Source organism: Rhinolophus sinicus, chromosome 17 (assembly GCF_057876585.1).
Source record: "Rhinolophus sinicus isolate RSI-liver-muscle chromosome 17, RSI-T2T, whole genome shotgun sequence".
NCBI classification, from domain to species: domain Eukaryota; kingdom Metazoa; phylum Chordata; class Mammalia; order Chiroptera; family Rhinolophidae; genus Rhinolophus; species Rhinolophus sinicus.
In genome coordinates this window covers 110,006,894-110,026,751 of record NC_142517.1, presented here as the reverse complement: position 1 = coordinate 110,026,751, position 19,858 = coordinate 110,006,894, and the positions used below count along the sequence as shown (strand labels likewise).

The window sequence follows — 19,858 nt, the reverse complement described above, 5'->3', positions numbered from 1 at the left end:
GATCGAGAACCTTTTGGAGGGAAACCAGCCTCAGGCCCGCAGGTGGGACCTGAGACATAGAAGGCCTGCTGTCCAAGGTATCATTGACTTGCCATTATTTATTGGGGCCTTTTGGGAGCAGCTGTATTCTAGTAGGCTTTTTTTTCCTCCAACGTTCTGCATCTGTTTAGCACTTCCTGGTTTAGAGATGGTAGTCCACAGGCTGCTGGTTGTACAGTATGACAGGGTGATGTAACATTCAGTGCTAAGAGTTTGAGGCCCAGTTTTTGTGTGTGGGGGGTTTTTTTTTTAATTAATTGATTGAACCTGAGGACTATTGGGTGGTGCGTCAATGGGCAATATTCTGGAATGGAATGCTTCCAGCCCCTGGGGTTGGCCTAGGAAGGCAGGGCACTGAGGGGCAAGGTAGCAGGGTTCCAGTTAAAGCTCTGCCACAGTTTTGCTCTTTGACCAGGGATAGTAGTCATATCTCAGCTCAAAGCCTCAGCTTCCCCAACAATTGTGTGTAGAACCTGAGCTTCCATTCTCTTGAACAAACTGCTACTGAGTGGTGCTACTCTCTCTGGCCAGAAAACTTAATGTAATTCCCTATTGCCCACCGTCTTAGTGCCCTGCCTTCCCTCCACCACTATGTACCAGGGGCCCTGCCCAACACTCCAGTCTCATCATCCCTTACTTGAACTTGCCATGTGCTTTCACCCCTTTGGGCCTTGGCATATGCTGTTCCCTAAGCCTGGAATGCCTTGTCTTTCTTTCACTGCCTGGCAAACCGCAAAGTTTGGCTTTTGTCTCCTCCTTTATGAAGCATGCCTCTGACCCCTCCTGCCAGTCACCTCTGCCATGTGTCCCTCCGCCCATCCCCTTCTGTGTTCTGTGGCCTTCTACAATGGAAGCAGAAGCCAGGGCTCTCTCAGCGGAAAGACAGGGGTACTGGTAGGAGGGATTTTACAGCAAAGACCAAGTCAGATAATCTGGGTTTCAATCCAGTGCTGCCACACACTTGGCTGTGTGACCTCAGGCAAATCGCTGCCCCTCTCTAAGCCTCAGTTTCCTCGTCTGAGTTGGGGCTCACAATCACTAACAGAATTTTGATGATATTTTAAGGACATCAGTGACAGAAGCAAAAAGTCTGTATGAGAGAGGTTTGGGGTGGGGTGAGAGGATCCGAGTTTGCAGAGCCCTTTGCTTCCTTTGCCTTTACCCGTACTCTAAGTAAGGGTCAGGAGTATTACGGGTGCTCATGTTTGGAGCAGGAATTCCTTAAAGATTAAACGAGTGGACGGATGAATGAATGCAGCTGGTTTCCGAATTTAGATACACTATTTGCCAGACTTTGTCCACACAGCGGGCCTGAGACTTCCGGCTGAGGGCGTCAGTCCCGCCCCCAGGGGAGCCCCGCCCCAGGGCCTTGTCCTCGCCGGTCTCCTAGCAACTCTCTAGCACAGTTGAGGGTGGGTCGGCGGACCGTGTCCTCCGGAACCTCCTCGCACAGCGGCTGTGCGGCTGGTATGCAAGCCAACTGACGCCGCGGTCTGAGCCCCGCCTGCTACCTAGAGCATCTGCTCGTCAGTACGTTGGCGCCTTGAGGGGACCGTGTGTCCGCACCGCCCCCCTCCCCCGCCCTCCCCCCCTCCCCCGCCCTCCCCCCCTCCCCCGCCCTCCCCCCCCCCCCCGCGCCTCCACTCCCCCACCCCCTCTGCAGCCGGGGCTTATTTTCTTGGCATTAGCTGGGGTTCCGCCTCCTTGTGCCTTGGGCGCTCAGTGCCCATTTGTATCAGACCGCAAGGTTCTCGCCCTCCTTGACCTCATCAGGATTTTGCACATGCCTTGCCAGTCCTCAAATGGCAAATGCATATTGTGCTTTAGAGCAGCTTACCCCAAGGCCTCCCTGAGTGGAAGCACGGGGAATTCTCCCCCCACCCCTTGTGGTTCCCAGGGAACTGTACTCACCTAAGATAGATATTCCAGGAGAGCCAGATGATTGAAAGGAGGAGCGGCTGGGGCTGGGAGAGAACAGAGACTCAAGTTAGAGAAACTGAGGTTGTTCAATATCATGATTACTGCCAGCCACCATTCTCTGTGGTACATTCAACCCAGAAAATGACAAGGGAAATGAGGGAGGAGAACGGTGTTCCTGAAAGAGGTATGGCTTCCCTTCTGTGAACAGAAGGTGACAGAAGTGCCTTAATTTTCTTCCAGTTAGGAGTGCCGGGCGGGTGGACACTGCAGCATGTCACTGCATGCCTGGGAGTGCGAGGATGAGGACAAGGCAAGCACGCGGCCCAGGCCCTCCCAAAGCGCCTTTTCCCGGTCCATGAGCGAGTGTGATGTGGCGGACCTGGACGCCCGAGCCCAGGCCCCGGGTTCTGAGCACCAGTGCAGCAGCGTGGCGTCCTCAGATGGGCCTGCCAGCATTTCCAACTCCGACGAGCCCCAGGTCGTCCCCTGCAACTTCATCATTTCATTGGCCTTCCCAGTGAACATTGGTAAGTACTAGAGCAGAATTCCAACTCTGCAAAAAGGGGTGGACTAAGGACCTTCTTCCAGGAGTTTAGGTCACACATGCTCCCTCCACCAGCTTTCCCCAGTAGGGTGGTAGATTCTAGGAGCAGAGGTCAGGAAAGAAACTGCAATTTTAGGGGGTCCACTATGGACTGTGTGGTCTTCACACTTTTAATCCTCTCAATAACCCTAAGAAGTAGGTGATGCTCTTTCTCCTGTTTGCAGATGAGGAAATGACAGAGAGGTTAAGGCCTTCATTCCCATAAGCTGGTTGTACGTCACCCATTCCTTACTTAAAATACAGATTCTCAGATGTGTTGAATCTCTGAGTGTAAAATTAGATCAGTTAGCTATTACTGCAACAATGCTGTGTAACAAATCCAAACAAGCTCCCCAGGTCAGTGGCTTCACACAGGAATCCCTGTTGTCCTGGATGAGCGGCTTAGCAGAGCGAGCCTGGGCTCCCTGCACTGCGGGCGCTGCTCTCCTCCGGGTAGCTCTCATCCTCCCCTGAACCTAGGAGCTAGCCCGGACACATTCATATTACCAAAAGGCAGAGAGACAACAGAGGGCAAGCCCAGTTACCCAAGCACTCTTCAGGTCTTTGGGCACCTCCCACCTGCTAATTTTTATTGGCCAAAGCAAGTCACGTGGTTAAACCCCAATATTAGGGGAAAAGAAAAGTACTCCATGTTGTGTCATTGGATTAATCCCTGGTCATTCTCAAAAGGTGAAAAGAATTCACAGACTCACCCTGAAAGGAGGCGAGCAAGGAAGTAAATTCATTCCAGATGCCAGCATAGAAGTTCCCCAGGGCAGACCACTGCTCCTAACTGTAGGTTATCTTTTTCTTATACAGGAAAGGGTAGGTAAATGTCCTTACAGCAGGAGATGTGAGGTATAGACTGAGGTCATTTGATTGACATATGTTGGTTATATAACTACTTTCTTTCTGCTCATGCTCTTACCCAGAATGCACACAGAAAAACCCACGGGGGGCTAAGCCTAATGTTCATTCCATTTCAATTGCATTATAATTAGGCTACAGTTCAACTAATGGGCAGGTTTTGGCAGTTTGCACATGTGTGAAGAACCAGTTAATACCAGTTGAGTCTTATCTCCTCTTTTTATGAGAGAATACACATCTTAGATTATTTCTAGGGAATGAGCCTGGGCAGTTCCTGGGGAGGGGATGCAGGCCTGTGCCGCCCCCCTTTAGGGTCACTTTTATTAACCCTTTTCTGCCTCATCACTCCACTTTATGATCTACCTTTTGGTTTTTTGTCTACTTAAACTGTCCTGCCCACGATGACTAATTTCAGCTTCTCCTTGTGGCTGTCAACTGTTGCTTCAGATTATTTTGGAGGTTATGTGGTTAGGTGTATACCATATTTAAAATTGATCGATTTTCTTGGTGAATAGAACTTTTTGTCCTTATGTGGTGACCTCCTCTACCCATAATGATGCTTTTTATCTTGGGTCTATTGATATCACGCAAAAGAACACTGAAAAAGATTTCTGTCAAATACCAACCAAAAGAGAGTTGGTGTTTACTTGACCACCTTAACCTTTGCCTTTCTTGCAGCATCTTCTAGACTTGTTTTTCTTATTTTGGTGCTTCTTCCAAAGGCATTTACAAAATAGATCTCTGTGCAGCAAAAATTTATGAAGCCTTGCATGCCTGAGAGTCCTTTTTATTAATTTATTTTCCAATTACAGTTTACATACAATATTATATCAGTTTCAGGTGTACAACGTAGTGATTAGACATTTATATACCTTACAAAGTGATCACCCTGATAAGTCTAGAACCCATCTGACACCATTGATAGTTATTACAATATTATTGAATACATTCCTTATGCTGTATTTTACATCCCCGTGACTATTTTTATAACTGGCAATAGGTAGTTCTTAATTCCATTCACTTTTTCATCCACCTCCTTAAACCCTCCGATCTGGTGACCATCAATTTGTTCTGTATCTATGAGTTTATTTCTGTTTTGTTTGTTTACTTTGTTTTTTAGAGTCTTTTTATCATGCCAATACCTTTGAAGGACATATATCTGGCTGGATATAAAATTCTAGGTTCAGTGTTTTTTTTTCTTTCAATATCTGAGTATTTATGGATTTGTTTATAAATGTTTATTAAAATAAATTGTTTAAGAGAAATGAGATCCTAAACATTCTGTTCTACAACTTGCTTTTTAAAATTTTGACAATATATCTTAAGTGCCTGAGAGGAAATGAGCATATTTGTTTTTACTTTGTTGTTGTCTTTTAAACACCTATATAATATTCTGTTGTGTGTTTCTAATTTATTCTACCCCTTATTGGTGACATTTAACTTGTATCCAAACTTTTTCTGATACATTTCTGCAATAGCCCTCCTTGTATGCACATATGTGTGTGTGTGGGTGGGCACTTCCGTAGCCTGGATTTCAACAAGTGGAATTGCTGGGTTAAAGGTACAGGAGGTCCTTGACTAACGTTGTTTCATTCAACGTCGTTTCATTGTAACGTTGATGAGATGCTCTAGGGACTTTTGTTTATATCAATTAGCCTATGGTAAAATTTGATTTCATTGTATGTTGTTTCATTAAAATCCAGGACCTATCAATGACATAAAGTGAGGACTTACTGTATGCATTTACATTTTCTTATAGATATTGTTGAATTGCCCACCAAGGAGGTTGTAGCAATTTTCTCTCCTATTGACAGGAAGTAAGAGGGTCTGTATGCCTGTCCACTTGCTCTCTCACCTTAGATTGAATCAGAACACAGACCTATAAAATGCTTTCTGATCAGTTTCACCTTTACAAGAAATCTTAATGCCTAGCAGGGACTGGCTGGAGACCTTTATTCCAAGCTCCTCACAAAAGCTAATTCTTCTGGTGGCACAAAATTAATACAGAATCCTGGGTGTTAAAAATTTGAAAATTTAAAACTACAGCTTTAAATGTAGTTGTGATAATATTTTTATAGAATGAAATTTGAATTAAGTATTTATGGAGTTCCTGAAGCATCTTCTTATGGTGTGCAAAGCCCTAGCTTGGAGGGTTCACTTTAAGGGCAAGGCCAGTGGAGACCCTGGTCTCTGGCTGAAGCCCAGACTTACATTCTGCATCCTTTCATCCCATCTACCCACATTGTGCAGCTTCACTCATGAGGTTTTGCTGGACTCTGACCTCTGCCTGGAATAACTACCAGTTTTGCTTCTACAAAGACTCTGCTGAGGTCCCCTGGGAGGCTTCCCCCACCACCACCAGGCAGAGTTTACCTCCACCTCCTCTGATGTTCTTCAGAACATTGTTCATGCTGCTAGTATTACACAAATCACACTGTGCTGTGATTTTTAGTTTGTTTGTTTTACTTGCTTTTTACTGTGGAGACTAGGATGAGGCAGGTGAAGTGCCTGAGGTCAAAAAATATAAGGAGACACTCACTCTCAGAGTCATACACTGAAATTTTGCACCCTGGTGCCTAGTCCTAGTCCAGAATAGCGTGCTACTCTGCTAGCTAGGAGGGCTAGGCAAGCAGCATGGCGGGAGGTAGCCGCCCACAGCATTGGGCTCTTTCTTGGTTCCAAGGAACTGCGGGGATGGATGTGCTTTCCCATGCCAGGTTAAAACAAGGCTCATTAAATCTGTATCTTCTAGGTCATAAAGGAAAATATACAAGTTTGATTGAAAAATACAGAAAAAACCCTAAAATGGACAAACCTGTTGCAAAGGTTCGCCGTTTCTACCACATTGAGTATTTCCTTCTGCCAGACGATGGAGAGCCTAAAATAGTAGATATGGTGGTATTCCCAGCGGTGGTCAAAGTGTTCCTGGATTCAGGAGTAAAGGTGTGTGTTTAGTCTTGTATATAATACCCAATACGCAAAGTGTTCTCCCTTCTCCTGAAACTTGGTAGAAATGCAGGATCTTGGGCCCCACCGCAGGCCTACCAAATGGTAAATAGTTGTTACCAGAAAAATTATGTTGAACTTCAGTTCTTTGTCTTCTTGAAGGCAAGACTTCAATCAAGAGATGAAATTTGTGCAGCACGAACAGCAGAAGTTTATTACTAAAAGAAAGTATACTCCGAGATGTGAAGCGACTGACTAAAGGGAGGGAAGCAGCCCCGCCATATATTGTGTGAAGGCTGTTATCTGTATGGTAGAATTGCCTCCCCTCTCCCTTCTCTTATCACCCTTTCTCCTCCTGAGGTGCCTAGTCCTCTGGCATTTAGCAATGCATTTCTTTGATTTAGGCGCCTGTGTAAACATATTCCTTTGGAGTGTGTGAAAACCTGGAATCTTGTTGTGCTAGTAAAGTATCCTTGAGCCTGACAAACAGGATGTGTCCCCCACCCCTTCTCTGACTTCTAACAACGCATCTCTTTAATTTAGAGGTATATATTTCATTTAGAGCCTGGAATCCTGCTGGGCGGCTGCCGGGGTCTTCACCCAAGTAGGAGCTGCAGCAAGGGGCTTTCTAACTGGGGCTAAATTTCTCCTTCTCCTGCTCCTTTCTGTCTGCCCACCCTATCATACTGACCTAATAAGGCCAATTATATGACTTTCTATTTAAATATTTCTACCTAATAATTGCTTTGGTGTTTCAAAAGTTTTTGTAGCTCTCGCGATTTCTTTCTTTGTGTGTATGGCATGTGAGGATGTGTGTGCACACCCGACTGCCCCCCACACGCAAACAGCTGCCTGTGGCCCAGCTCAGTCAGGGATGAGAGTCACTGGAAAGGATACTATTTGCAGGTAATTGCTTTGACTTAATTTTTTCCGAGGAACCCAGAGGTGTGTCAGGGCCCAGCCCATGACACCCATTTCCTGATGTGAGTTTGAACCTGGGGGACAACCAGACACAGAAGTTAGATAAAGAGCGGGACCTCGCTTCACTGCCAATAGGTACAGTCTTTGGTGATGGGTCCTAGACTGCTGAGCCTCCCAGCTTTCCACACTGAAAGTCTCTTGGTGTTCTTTTACACAGACAGTGAGGCCGTGGCATGAAGGGGACAAAGTCTGGGTGTCATGGACCCAAATTTTTAACATCAACATGACAAAGGAATTACTGAAGAAAATAAATTTTCACAAAATAACTTTGAGGCTCTGGGACAGTAAGGATAAGGTTTCAAGAAAAGTCAGGTATTACCAATTAAAGCCTGCTGGATATTCGGAAGATGCAGGATCTTCTGGTAAGTCAGGTATTCCTATTTTATTTGAAAAGTTTCTAGAGGCTTGTGGCTTCTTACCAGTGACAGGATAAAAGCAGCATCCCCTTGTTTCCTCTGTCTGATTTTCCTAGTGCACACATTAGTTTCTTTATCAGTGGTATGTTATCCCTCAGGGTGCGTTCAGGCCTCAGAAAATGCTGCTCGGGTCTCTGTTTGTGCACATTAGCCACTGCCTTCCCACCTGCCACCTTTCGGGACCTTCTGTGCCTGGGTGGTGCCAACATTGGCACCCACCCCCAGCCTGTCTCCCTGGGTAAGTATTGTGTGTTCACTGAAAAAAAAGGATACAAAGAAACAAAAGAGAAAACTTTTTTTTAAATCCCACCACCTTGAGACCATGTCAATATTTTCACATAGACCCTCTAGAGCAGGGATGTCCAAACTGCGGCCCGTGGGCCAACTGCGGCTCACAATCCATTGTTAATTGGCCTGCAGCAAATTCCAAAAATATATTTAGTTTACTTAAATAAAGCAGGTGAGGCAATACGTATTTCACCTCGAGTGAGTGGCCCAGCTGTTTGTGTATTTTACCACATATGGCCCTTGGTGAAAACCTTTGAAAAAAGTTTGGACACCCCTGCTCTAGACTCTTACTTGTGTCAATATTAGATCAACTCTAGAAAGTATCCTTTTGAACAGCCCTGGAGAGTGCTGGAAGGAGTAGAAAGACCCAGGCTTTGAAGTCAGATAGCTGAATTCAGTCCTGTCTCATCTTGAACTAGCTAGTGACTTTGGACATGTACCTCCTTCCTCTGACCAGATGCCTAAAGGCAGGGCCATAGCAGTGCCCCCCCCCCCCCCCCCCCAGACACAAGCAATAAGGAAGGTGTGTGCTGTCTACAGAGAATTGAAAAAACAGAATAAACGAGCAAACAAAACTGAAAAACACTCAGAGATAGAGAAAAAACAGACGGTTGCTAGACAGAAGGGGTTTGGGGGATGAGGGATTAGGAAGCACAAATTGGTCGTCACAAAATAGTCACAGGGATGAGAAATACAGTCTGGGGGATATAATCAATAATGTTACAGTCTACGAGGTCTGATAATTAAGTTTGCGAACTTGTTGCAACGGTGTTGCTAACCTTTTTTGATATCAGAGGGATTATTCATTATGAATTTGTACCAACTGGACAAACAGTTAACCAAGTTTACTATTTGGAAGTGCTGAAAAAGCTGCGTGAAAAAGTTAGATGAAAACAACCTGAACTTTTCGCCAACAATTCATGGCTCTTGCATCGCGGCGATGCACCAGCTCACACACTGTGAGGGAGTGTTTAGCAAGTAAACAAATAACTGCATTGGAACACCCTCTCTACTCACCTGATCTGGCCCCCAGTGACTCTTTACCCAAAAATAAATACCGAAATACATTGAATTTTGATGACATTAAGGACATCAAGGTACTACATCGACAGCTCTGATGGCCATTCCAGAAAGAGTTCCAAAATTGCTTTGAAGGGTGGACTAGGCACTGGTGTCAGTGCATAGCTTCCCAAGGGGAGTACCTCGAAGGTGACTGTAGTGATATTCAGCAAAGAGGTATGGAGCACTTTTTCTGTGATGAATTCGCGAAGTTGATTGTCTGACCTCATGTGTATTGTTTCAGATGGGTACTGAACTTATTGGGGGGGGGGGGCGGGATTCACTTCATAGATTATATAAATGCCTAACCACTGTGCTGTACACCTGAAACTAATATAAAATTTAAAACAAACACAATAAAAGGGGATGTAACGTTCAGCATAGGGAATGTAGTTAATATTGTGATCGCGTGGTACGGTATTGCTGGACTTATTGGTGATCACTTCTTTAGGTATATAAGTCTTGAATAACTATGGTATACCCTTGAAACTAATATAATACTGTACGTTAGCTATATTTTAATCTAAAAAAATAAAAATAATAAAACCCTGCCAGTTAAACTATACCATGGCATTGATTGTAAAGATGCATCCCTGTTTTTCAGAGATGTTAAAAGTTAAAAGCAATATACATCTGAGAATCCATGGAATATGGCAATATTATTGCTGTTTTTAGTGGCTTTCAGACAAGTATAATTGATATGATAGGTAGGTCGGTAGAGATGAGCAGGAGAAGGAAAAATTTAGCCCTGATTAGAAAGCCACTTGCTGCAGCTCCTACTTGGGTCAAAACCCCTGGCAGCTGCCCAGCAGGACTCCAGGCTCACACATACCTCTAAATCAAAGAGATTGTTGTTAGAAGTCATGGGGGGAGGGGGGAAATCCTGTTTGTTAGGATCATGAATACCTTACCAGCCCAACAGGATTCCAGGTTTTCACATATCCCTAAGGGATGTGTTTACATATCCCCCTAAATCAAAGAAAAGCATTGCTAAATGCCAGAGGACTTGGCACGTCAGGAGAAGAAAGAGATGAAAGGGGAGGGGGAGGCAATTCTACCCATAGAAATAAAAGCCTTCACACAATGTAAGGCGGGGCTGCTTCCCTCTCTTGGGTCAGGCCCTCCCTATCTGAGAGTGTACTTTTACTAATACATTTCTGCTGTTCATGCTGCACAAATTCCATTTCTCGATTGAAGTCTTTCCTTCAAGAAGACAAGAACCGAGGTGGTTCAGCAGTTCCATGACCTTTCTGTATCACCCTCTACCCTGGTATTTCATTGCTCTGCAGCTTTTCATCCCTGCCCAGTGCCTTAGGGAACCAAGTTCTGACTTCTGAGTCCAGTCATGCAATCTGTTCCCTAAGGCTCCTTTCTTGTTGCCATTCCCACCTTCAGACCTGGTCCATCCCCTGGTCCCTGAAGACATTAGGCTTTTCCTCATTGTGGGATCCGTCTTCAGGTATTTGGCCATACCTAGGGGGCTCTTAGCCTCATCTCTTTCTCCAAATTGTTATCCATCCTTTAACACAGAACTCAATTTCACCTTTTTCCCCACGTCTTTCTTGCACCTTCCATTATCTCTCTTCATCCACTCACTCCCTCTGCTCATTCATTATTCCACACATGTTCGTTGCTGCCATGTGCATGCAAAGCCCTGTACTGACAGAAATGAAAGATGTGGAGGGGTCATCACCATAGCTGGGAACAAGAAGCTCTGGGTATAGTCCTGGCTTTGCTAAAGCCAGCTCTCTGACCACAGGAAAGTTACTTAAGTGTCAGATCCTCATCTGTGAAATGGAGAAGTGGTAATGCCTTCCTTAAAGTGAAGTGTAATGATTAAATGAAACAACATATATTGAGTGCTTAATGGTCTTATATGGAAGAAGACATTGCCAGTTGAGGTTTAAATTTCCTGGTATTTCAAAGCTGCAGCCCCTTAGGCAACAACTCACGGAGGTCAGGGGCCTTTCCTCTCTAATCCATTGCTCTATCTCAAACACCAAAAGAGGGATTGTCATATACTAGTAGGTTTTCAAAAAGTATTTCTGGTTGATCGAGTCAATTATTCTTTTTTCTCATGCATTCTAGAGGAAGTACGACATTTGGTTTTAAATCAGAAAAAATTGTTTGAACGGGGCATTCATGTGAAAGAGGAGTGGGACCAGGCGTGTGCTCCAGGAAAACCAGAAAAAGCAAAAGCAGGAAAACACTTAAAGTCTTTGCATGGTGAGTGGAGATGATCTTTGTGGACAAGCCAAGTGCAAACTATGGCAGGGAAAGTGATTGGTGACACTGGTGTAGTATGTGTGCACTAGTGCCCTTCATGTGTACCAGCTGCTTCTGCCAATGCTGGTTCACGCTGCCAAAGCAAGTGCTGCTTTCTCTGCATGACTCACTTTTTGTTGTTGATTATTTTTCTTTATTTTGTGGCTTACAAAAGAACTTTTCTGACTGTAGAAGTTATATAAGTGTTTTTTAGAAAATTTAATGACTATGGAAAAGTAAAAGGGAAAATATAATTCCATGACTAGGAACAGGCATTGTAATATTTTGGTTGTCATGTTATGGCAAATTCCTTTTCTTCTAAGGTTTTTTTTTCCATAGATGAGGTTATCTTGGATCCTGAGAGTAACATGTCATTACATGCACTTTCCTATTTCCTTCAAAACTTGCCATAAACTTCATTTGTGGTGACTAAATAATATTTCATCTGCTGGTAATACTGCAATTTGCTTAATCATTCCCTATAGGTGGGAACTTAGGAAGCTGGGAGTGTTTTGAGTATATTCTATGTAAACAGTGCTAAGGTGGACAACTGAAATTAATAGGCTTTTCTTCTTCTTTTTTTTATTTACGGGGTATCATATAAAGAACTGGAGGCCTCCTCTTGCCTCCATTTGTCCAAATAATCATAATTAGTCTGTATATTCACTCATGTACTCATTTATTATTAACTTGTTGACTAAATGCTCACCACATACCAGGCCTGCTGTTTGGGGCTAGTGTTACAAAATGTGTAAAGAACCCTCATTTCTTAGTGAACTAGTGTGGAACAAGAAGTTTGGAGACCTTTGCTAATTGTCAGGTTCTCATGCAGCAGAGCCTGAAACCCTTTCCAAGAGCACTGAGGAATATGAAAAGCTACTCAGAACGGAAGATCTTGCTACAGTTGGGTAAGAATGGACCCATGTCATTTTGGGGAGTGGGAGTGTAGCCCTCTCTTATACTAGCCCTGTAGACTTCCACCATGAGTGGTGTAGACTTTTAGTAACTTCAGTTATGTTGGAGCTCATGCAATCCCGGTGAAATGAAAGGAACAGAGGGTGAAATGCTTGTGTTTGTGAGCACGTGTTATATGTCAGGCACTGTGCTCTGTCATGCATTACTTTGTCTCATGTAATCCACATAATGATTACTCTGTGAGGTGGTATTGCTAGCTCCATGTTCTCTACAAGATGACTAGGTAAGTAATTTGCACAAAGTTCTTGGGAATCTTGAGAGTGTTGGTAAAGCCAGGACCCCAACCCATATCTTTAGGTTACCAGTCCATAGCCTGCCCTTCTGGGAGGGCAGTTGCTCTTGGAGCCTTGTGGAGCCTAAGAAGGGTCTGGAGAAGGAGTTCCCTTGGATGCTGTGGAGACTAGGAGTAGAATGGAGGCCCAGCTGGTTACTTGGGGGAATAGGATGGGGACAACCAAGAGAAAATGTCATTGAAAAAGAGTCAATTTAAAAAAATTGCTTTTGCATTGAATTTATAGATTAATTTGGAAACAAATTAACATTTTTACATCATGCAGTTCTCCCATCCGTTATCATACTTCAGCAGCTCCTTTGTGGCATTATTGATAGAGTTACTTTTCTTCCTATAGATGTTGTGGATGATGCCTGTAAATGAATTCCCGGGTATTTTAGAATTTCAGTTGCTTTTATTAAAAAATATATTATTTTCTATTATATTTTCTAGAAATTGGTAGCACATGTGTGGTCTGCAGACCAGGCATCACTGTTACTGGGAGCCTGTTAGCCATGTGGCGTGTCAGGCCCACCCCAGCTTTACTGATCCAGACTCTGCACTTATTTAGCAGCTTTCCCAGGTGATTCATATGCGTGTGGAAACTTGAGAAGCCTTGGGCGAAAGGCTGCACTGTGATTTTTGTTTAATCTGCTCACATTTAATCCAACAAATAGATTCTTAGATCTATCTGATTATTTTTCACCTTTATTTTTCTCTTTGTGAATTTTCTAGATGGAATATTTCAAGACTACCAACTATTTCTTTGGGAGGGGCAACTGTAATGGAGATGAAGAAATTCATTGAGAGACCATCATTTAGCAGCTTAACAAACATATTAGAAAAGCAAAAATTTCAAAGTAAGGATGGGATTTTGGAATTTTATAACTAGACTTGGAAGAATTATGAAATATTTCAAATTCCAAATATTTCAATAAGATTCTGTGATATCTGACCAAATGTTACTCAAAATAAAAGAATACTACATATACTTTCAACTTATCCCTTCTATCTCACCTCATCCTTCCATCCCCTAACATCTGTCTGTCCATCCGTCCAACCACCCAATCCCATTTCATCCCATTCACTTACCCTCATTATCCCACCCAGCTACGCCCTCTGTCACTTCCCTTCCAACTCTTCCAGTATTTGTGTGCTCCTGATCCATGGTGTTGTGAATTTGGGAAACATGAAAATCTCTAATGTCTACTGGAGACTTTCAAACAAATAATAACAATTCTATGTGATAGATGCTATGGTAGGGGTAGGTATGTGGTATGTTGAGGAAGCACGGAGAAGTGGGGGATATGGAAAGACTCTCCTTGGAAGATAGGAAGCTATTTGCTTCTTATAGTGGGATGAGGGAAATAGCATCCCAGGTTGCAGGAACTACTCATGCAGAAACATGAAATCTTAGTGACAGACTGTAGAGAAGCAAAGATCCTCAGAAGTCAGTAAATCTACCTCATTCTTGGCCTAGATCTCCTCGTCAGTTTTTCAGCAAGCAGTTGGGTTTCCAGTATGAGGCAGAAAATTCTAGATACACTTGCTGTCTCCTGGGATGGCCATTTCCCATTCATTCAGCTGTGAATGTTACAAGTCATTTCCTTAACTCTCATTCAGTTAGTCTGCTTTTCCTAGTTCTAGTTCAACATTGAAGTTGCAGAGAGAAATGATGGCTTGAGTCAGGCTGTCTACTAGGTGTTGGAAACACAGTGAATAATATCCTTTCCTATTTTTAAGGCCCTAAAAGACTAGTCCACACTTTCATATCTGAACACCTCTCAGCTCCTTCTGAGTTTTCTCTTTTCCAGATAAACAACCTCACTCCTTTTTTATGTTCTTTGAGCATTTTAATGAGGTTTTCAAACCATTCTTTTTATCTTTACATAAAGAGAGAAAAGTACACAGAAAACTATAACAACAATGTACCCACTATTTACCATATTTTGCCGTGTATAATGTGCTCCCGTGTATAATGTGCACCCACATTTTTGGCTCAAACTTTCAGGGAAAAAAATCTTTCATTTTAATTTTTTAATTCAAATGTTTATTTGTTTACATTTTGGTACTTGTTTTTGTTATTATAAAGGAGTTTTAGCATTTTTTTGTAACATACTACAAGAAATTTTATGTAACAAATAATTACAAAACACAAGAACAGATACAAGGTACAAGAAATTTTATGTACGGGTAACAAATCTATATTTACGCATCATAGAAGGCCAAGAACTCTTCCTCGTTGCACGTTCATCATAAGTTCAACAAAACCGATTATTGTATTCCTCGGTATTATTTTGCATATGGACATCATTATTGATTTAGATGCAGAATGAGTACTACCCATGAATAATGCGCATCCTTATTTTTCCCTCACAAATTTGGGCAAAAAAGTGTGCTTTATACACAGCAAAATATGGTAGGTTTTATCATTTTGTTATAAGTGTCCTTCATTTCTTGTTCTTTTTTCTTTTTTTTTTAAGAAATAAAAGTTTACAGATACAGTTTCAGTCCCCTTTGCATCCTGTACTTTTAAGAAGCATACCCTATACTGAGATAGAATCTGGTGTAATCCTTCCTGCTACCCCATTCTTTCTCGCACTTTCATACAACATGGTATTGATTTGTGGTTTTATGAGTTTCAGAAATGATTTTGTCAACAAAAAATACATCCAACCTTAGAGAAAGCTTTTAAGAGTTTATTTTAGCCAAACTGATGACAATTGGCAGGAAGCATGTCTCAACGGCTTGAGAAAATGCGCCAGAAAATGGCTGTTTTGCAACTTATTTTATACATTAGAATCAAAGGCGGAAGTTTACCTGAAATCCATTGGTTGTAGATTAAGGGGGTGGAAGAAAGCAAAGCAGGGAAATCTCTGGGATTGGATAAAAAGTAAAATGGAGAGACACACACTTATTTGACATTGGTGGGTACAGGAGACTTAATAGCATTTTATAGCACATAGAGATGGTATTTGGGGGAACACGATAACAATGAGGGATTCTGTAGTTTCCTGTTCTAGTGTGGTGGGTTGTGTCCCCTAGGAGGTCCAGAAAAAGGGTTTATTCTTCACATTCCAAGGGTATGTTACCTTAGATGCAAAAGGACAATCTTCACTTAAGGTAAAGATTGACCTTTGTCAAGGAAACTACAGACCAAGGATGTGACTTCACCCCATGGCCCACCTTAGTTATGAATTTTTATGTTCATGCCATCCTATGGTTCTTTTCATCTCCTGAGCTTGTCAGGTTTAACATGTGGCCCCTTTTCCATCCACAGTTCCCCATTTTGGTCATAAATTAATCTGAAGGATACATTGATAACCAACCTTTTGTTGGATAGTGTGGTCCCACGGTGCTAGGAAGGCTTAGTGTCAGCATTTATCATGTTGAATGCTGGACCATTGGGGGTGGGGCAAGACCATAACCTTAGATGGCAGTTAAGGCCGAATTATTCTGTTTAAAAAAAATGTGAGCAAATGGGAGGCAGTCAGATCCTATATGTCTTCATGAAATATATTCTGGATCATTTCTAATCTTTGAGCTATCATGATCGTTTTTTGTTTCTGTTAATCTTATGTTTTGTTTTTTTGCATCTAGTGTAACATTTACAAACTAGGGCAAAGAGCAACGGTATTAAACCGGTAACACCGATGAGAAGCAGAAAATGTCCAATATTAGATAAGTATGAGTCTGAGGAGAATAAACATCCTAGCCATCGAAAGAACCCTTTACATGCTTTATCATAATTTTTTATTAAGCTAATAATGTTTTCCTCCCTCGTCTACTGCTGTTTGTACCTTACGATAAGTTTGGCCAGATGAATGAAGATTGTCTGTTATTTCATATCTAGAAGTTCTAATTTTTCTTCTGGCCAATTAGTTTCCATAGAAATGACTTCATGGAGAGGATTTAATTCAATTTCCCAGTAAACTGAATTTTCAGTATCTATATTATTATAGGTTTCATTAACCTCAGGCAAAATAATTTGCCTATGATTTTAGTATTACACCATATTCCTGTAGCATTTACTGCAAACCTGGTATATTACAATAGAAGTCAGTTAGTATGACAGAATTTTCTAACCCTTCCCAACAAAAAACTCCCTTTCCCGTATACCATATATTATTATTTGTTGGGGTGGATACAATAGGCCAGGATTCGGTAAATTCAGAATTCTTTATTGATTGGAGACATAACCATTTACCTTTTCGATTTTCATAATCAGATAATGAGATGGGTTCCCAATTTTTATTATTATTTAATACGGCCCATCTACTTCCCATTGGGAGTAGTCTAGTATTATTAAGGATGGTCCCTATGCCAGCAAGTTGAACTACTGAAAATCTGAGTTTAGGATTTAACCGAGGTGCTTGTGTTTTTAAGATACAACATCTTAGATCACATTTGCCATCCAAAATTTTCCAAAGTCCAGGGAACCATAAGAGTCCCACAAGTGTCTGGCTGGGTGCCCATTATAGTTAGCCAGTGTTTCATAGCTACTTCAGATTCCATTTGTATTAGCATAGATAATAGGCCCTGTTGAGTCAGGGTAAAGGCACATTCCCATTGCTGGGTTTGTGCATGAAATTTGATTGATTGTTCTGTCCATTTAGCTAGGTCCTCATTGTCTTTCCATGCTGCTTCCCATCCTTTTCCTTCTTGAAATAACATTCCCTCTATCTGGCCTATTTTAGATAAAGAGTCCTTTTCTAATGAATGACGTTCTTCATTAGCTGCAAATTCAGCTTGCCCCAGAACGCCAAGGCCAGCTCCCAATCCTCCAAGTATCTCCCTCTTATTTCTTAGAGACGGCCAGTGTTGTTGGACCCACCAGGAATGTTGCTGCCTTGGGTGCCTATGGCCTGGGAGCAATTGGGGTATACTTAATGGACCCAAAAATGTTGAGTCTCCCATACCATAATTAAATGAGTAGAAGTAACCGCTAAATGAGCTAGAGTTTGAGTATTCCATAGGGCTTCCCATAAGTGTCCAGGATGCAAAGAGGGAGGGGTACTTAACAGACATATCTACCCACCAAGTAATTCCAATAATTTCTGAAATGGGGACCCATTTATTTTTTCCCATTTTACGGGCATCCAGCCATAGGAGCATGGCTAGTGGCTTGGAGGACAAGCTATACTATGACAGGGCAGGCTGCTACAAGCCTTTTCCCTTAATTTGTTATCATCCATTCCTATAGGTATACAATACTCATCTAAATTAGATCCATATATAATTCTACCAGGGGAATTACCAGGGAAATGTTCTTGAAAGTACTTGCTCAGGATGGGTTCTTTATAATAGATACACCCAAAAAAATAATGTACCAAAGTAGGAGAGGGCCGATGCGTGGCCAACAAGGCCTTAGCCTCAGTATCATAACTGATCATGAGAACATCACTGTCTAGTAAATGGGAAAGATCAGCAGGTACCCAAGTTTTTCATCTCCAGTAAGCGGGGGTCTGGGGAAGCAGACACTGCTTCTATTAGGAAACCATAAGAAGGATAACAACAAGAAAAGAACCATTTGATATAGCTCAAGAATTAGGTGATATAAGAGTAAGGTTTGAGGGAAATTTAAGGAGCAAGTTTAACTATTAGTTAAGGGAAAAAAATGATTAAATAAGCGTCTTTGGGTGCAGCATCAATTTGTGGGTATATAGGCCTTATTGATGTCTTGGGATAGCTGTCTGCCTTTGATGTCAGAGGCTTCTCATCCTTGAGTCTTCAATGTCCGCTGTAGACAGAGGCGAGTGTCAGAGACAGGAGTAGATGTCCATTCACTGTTAGGTGCCTTTTTAAAGTGAGAAATGTGAATCCATGAATTAACTCCTTTAAGTTTGGCTGCACATGGATTAGTTAGTAACACCTGATAAGGTCCCTTCCAACGAGGCTGGAGAGAATCTTTTATTTGATGTCTTTTCCAGTAGACAAAATCTCCTGGTTATAAACCATGGTCTTTGAAGTCTTCGTCTCCCAGGAGCGCACTCTGAAATGAATCAATTACTAATTTATTAATCCCTTTAAGCTATCTCCTTTTAGTAAGGTTGGTTCATATGTCCCTTCATCCAGATGCATAGGGCAACCAGTGACTATTTGATAAGGAGAAAGCCTATGTTACCAAAAGGAATAGATCTCAGGTTGAGGAGCACAACAGTGAGAGCCTTAGGCCACAGAAGATTAAAAGCTTCTGAAATTATGACTAGTTGAATTTTGATTGTACCATTGGTATGTTCCACCAATCCAGAGGACAGGGCGTGACAAGCACAATGAAAATGCTGTAGAATAGGCCAAATGTTACAGATGGATTGTGTTATTTGTCCAGTCAAATGAGTCCCTTAGTCACTAAGTAACTCAGAGGGAATTCCCCGGTTGGGAATTATTTTTTCCAAAAGCATTTTACTTACTGTTAAGGCTGTTGCTCTCCTGTAAGTGAATGCCTCAACCCAGTGAGAAAACATATAAATCATAACACATATATTTGTATCCTGGAGATGGTGGCATTTGGATAAAATCCAATTGCCATACCTCAGATGGGCCTAAAGGAAGTGGGAAATGTCCTTGGGATCCATGGAATGGTTTTCCTGGGTTGTATTTCGGACAGATAGAACATTTGCCACACACTTTATGAGCTACAGTGGGAGAACGTTTCCAGTAATATTGTTTACTCCATAACATGTTTTCAGGACCCCAGTGTGTGAGCTCATGCACATATTGAAGTATAGGTAGTTGAGCCCCTGTAGGTAAGACTGGTTTTTGATTGGGTCCAAGACTTATCTGTTTGACTGGGTCAAATGTTCCCCCTTTTTGTTGCCATATTCTCTTCTCCTCTGTGGCTGTCCTTTGTAACTGTAAAAGAAAGTCTTACTGATTTAATAGGAAGTGAGGGGCATTCTCAGGTCGGGATATTTTGACTATTCAATGCTGCCTGTGTAGCTGCAGCATCGGCTAAGTGATTTCCTTTTGCTTCCATGGTGGCAGCTTTAGAAGGTCCTGAAATTTTGATAATTGCCAATTGTCTCAGTTGTTGTATGGCCTCTAGTAATTCTGAAACCTGTTTTCCATTCTTTATGGATTGCTCTGAGGGAGTTAAGAAGCCTCACTGCTTCCACAACATTCTGAAGTCGTGAGCTACACCAAAGGCATAGCAATTATCAGTGTACATATTGGCTACTTGATCTTTGGCCAATTGACAATCCCGAGTTAGAGCCATTAATTCGGCTTGCTGGGCAGATCTTACTTCAG

The 19,858-nt window shown here is 42.2% G+C and overlaps 1 protein-coding gene across 1 annotated transcript in view; it reads left to right on the top strand.

Moving 5' to 3' along the window:
- Nucleotides 1–1,434: 1,434 nt before the first annotated feature.
- The window catches only part of CFAP92 (cilia and flagella associated protein 92 (putative)), a 136,053-nt gene continuing 117,629 nt past the window's right edge, over nucleotides 1,435–19,858 (top strand). The window contains exons 1-7 of the mRNA XM_074334299.1: nucleotides 1,435–1,569; nucleotides 2,200–2,486; nucleotides 6,162–6,352; nucleotides 7,494–7,707; nucleotides 11,188–11,325; nucleotides 12,185–12,272; nucleotides 13,346–13,470. Coding sequence (XP_074190400.1) covers nucleotides 2,231–2,486; nucleotides 6,162–6,352; nucleotides 7,494–7,707; nucleotides 11,188–11,325; nucleotides 12,185–12,272; nucleotides 13,346–13,470 — 1,012 coding nt within the window. The 5' untranslated portion in view covers nucleotides 1,435–1,569; nucleotides 2,200–2,230. The remainder of the gene's footprint in view (nucleotides 1,570–2,199; nucleotides 2,487–6,161; nucleotides 6,353–7,493; nucleotides 7,708–11,187; nucleotides 11,326–12,184; nucleotides 12,273–13,345; nucleotides 13,471–19,858) is intronic.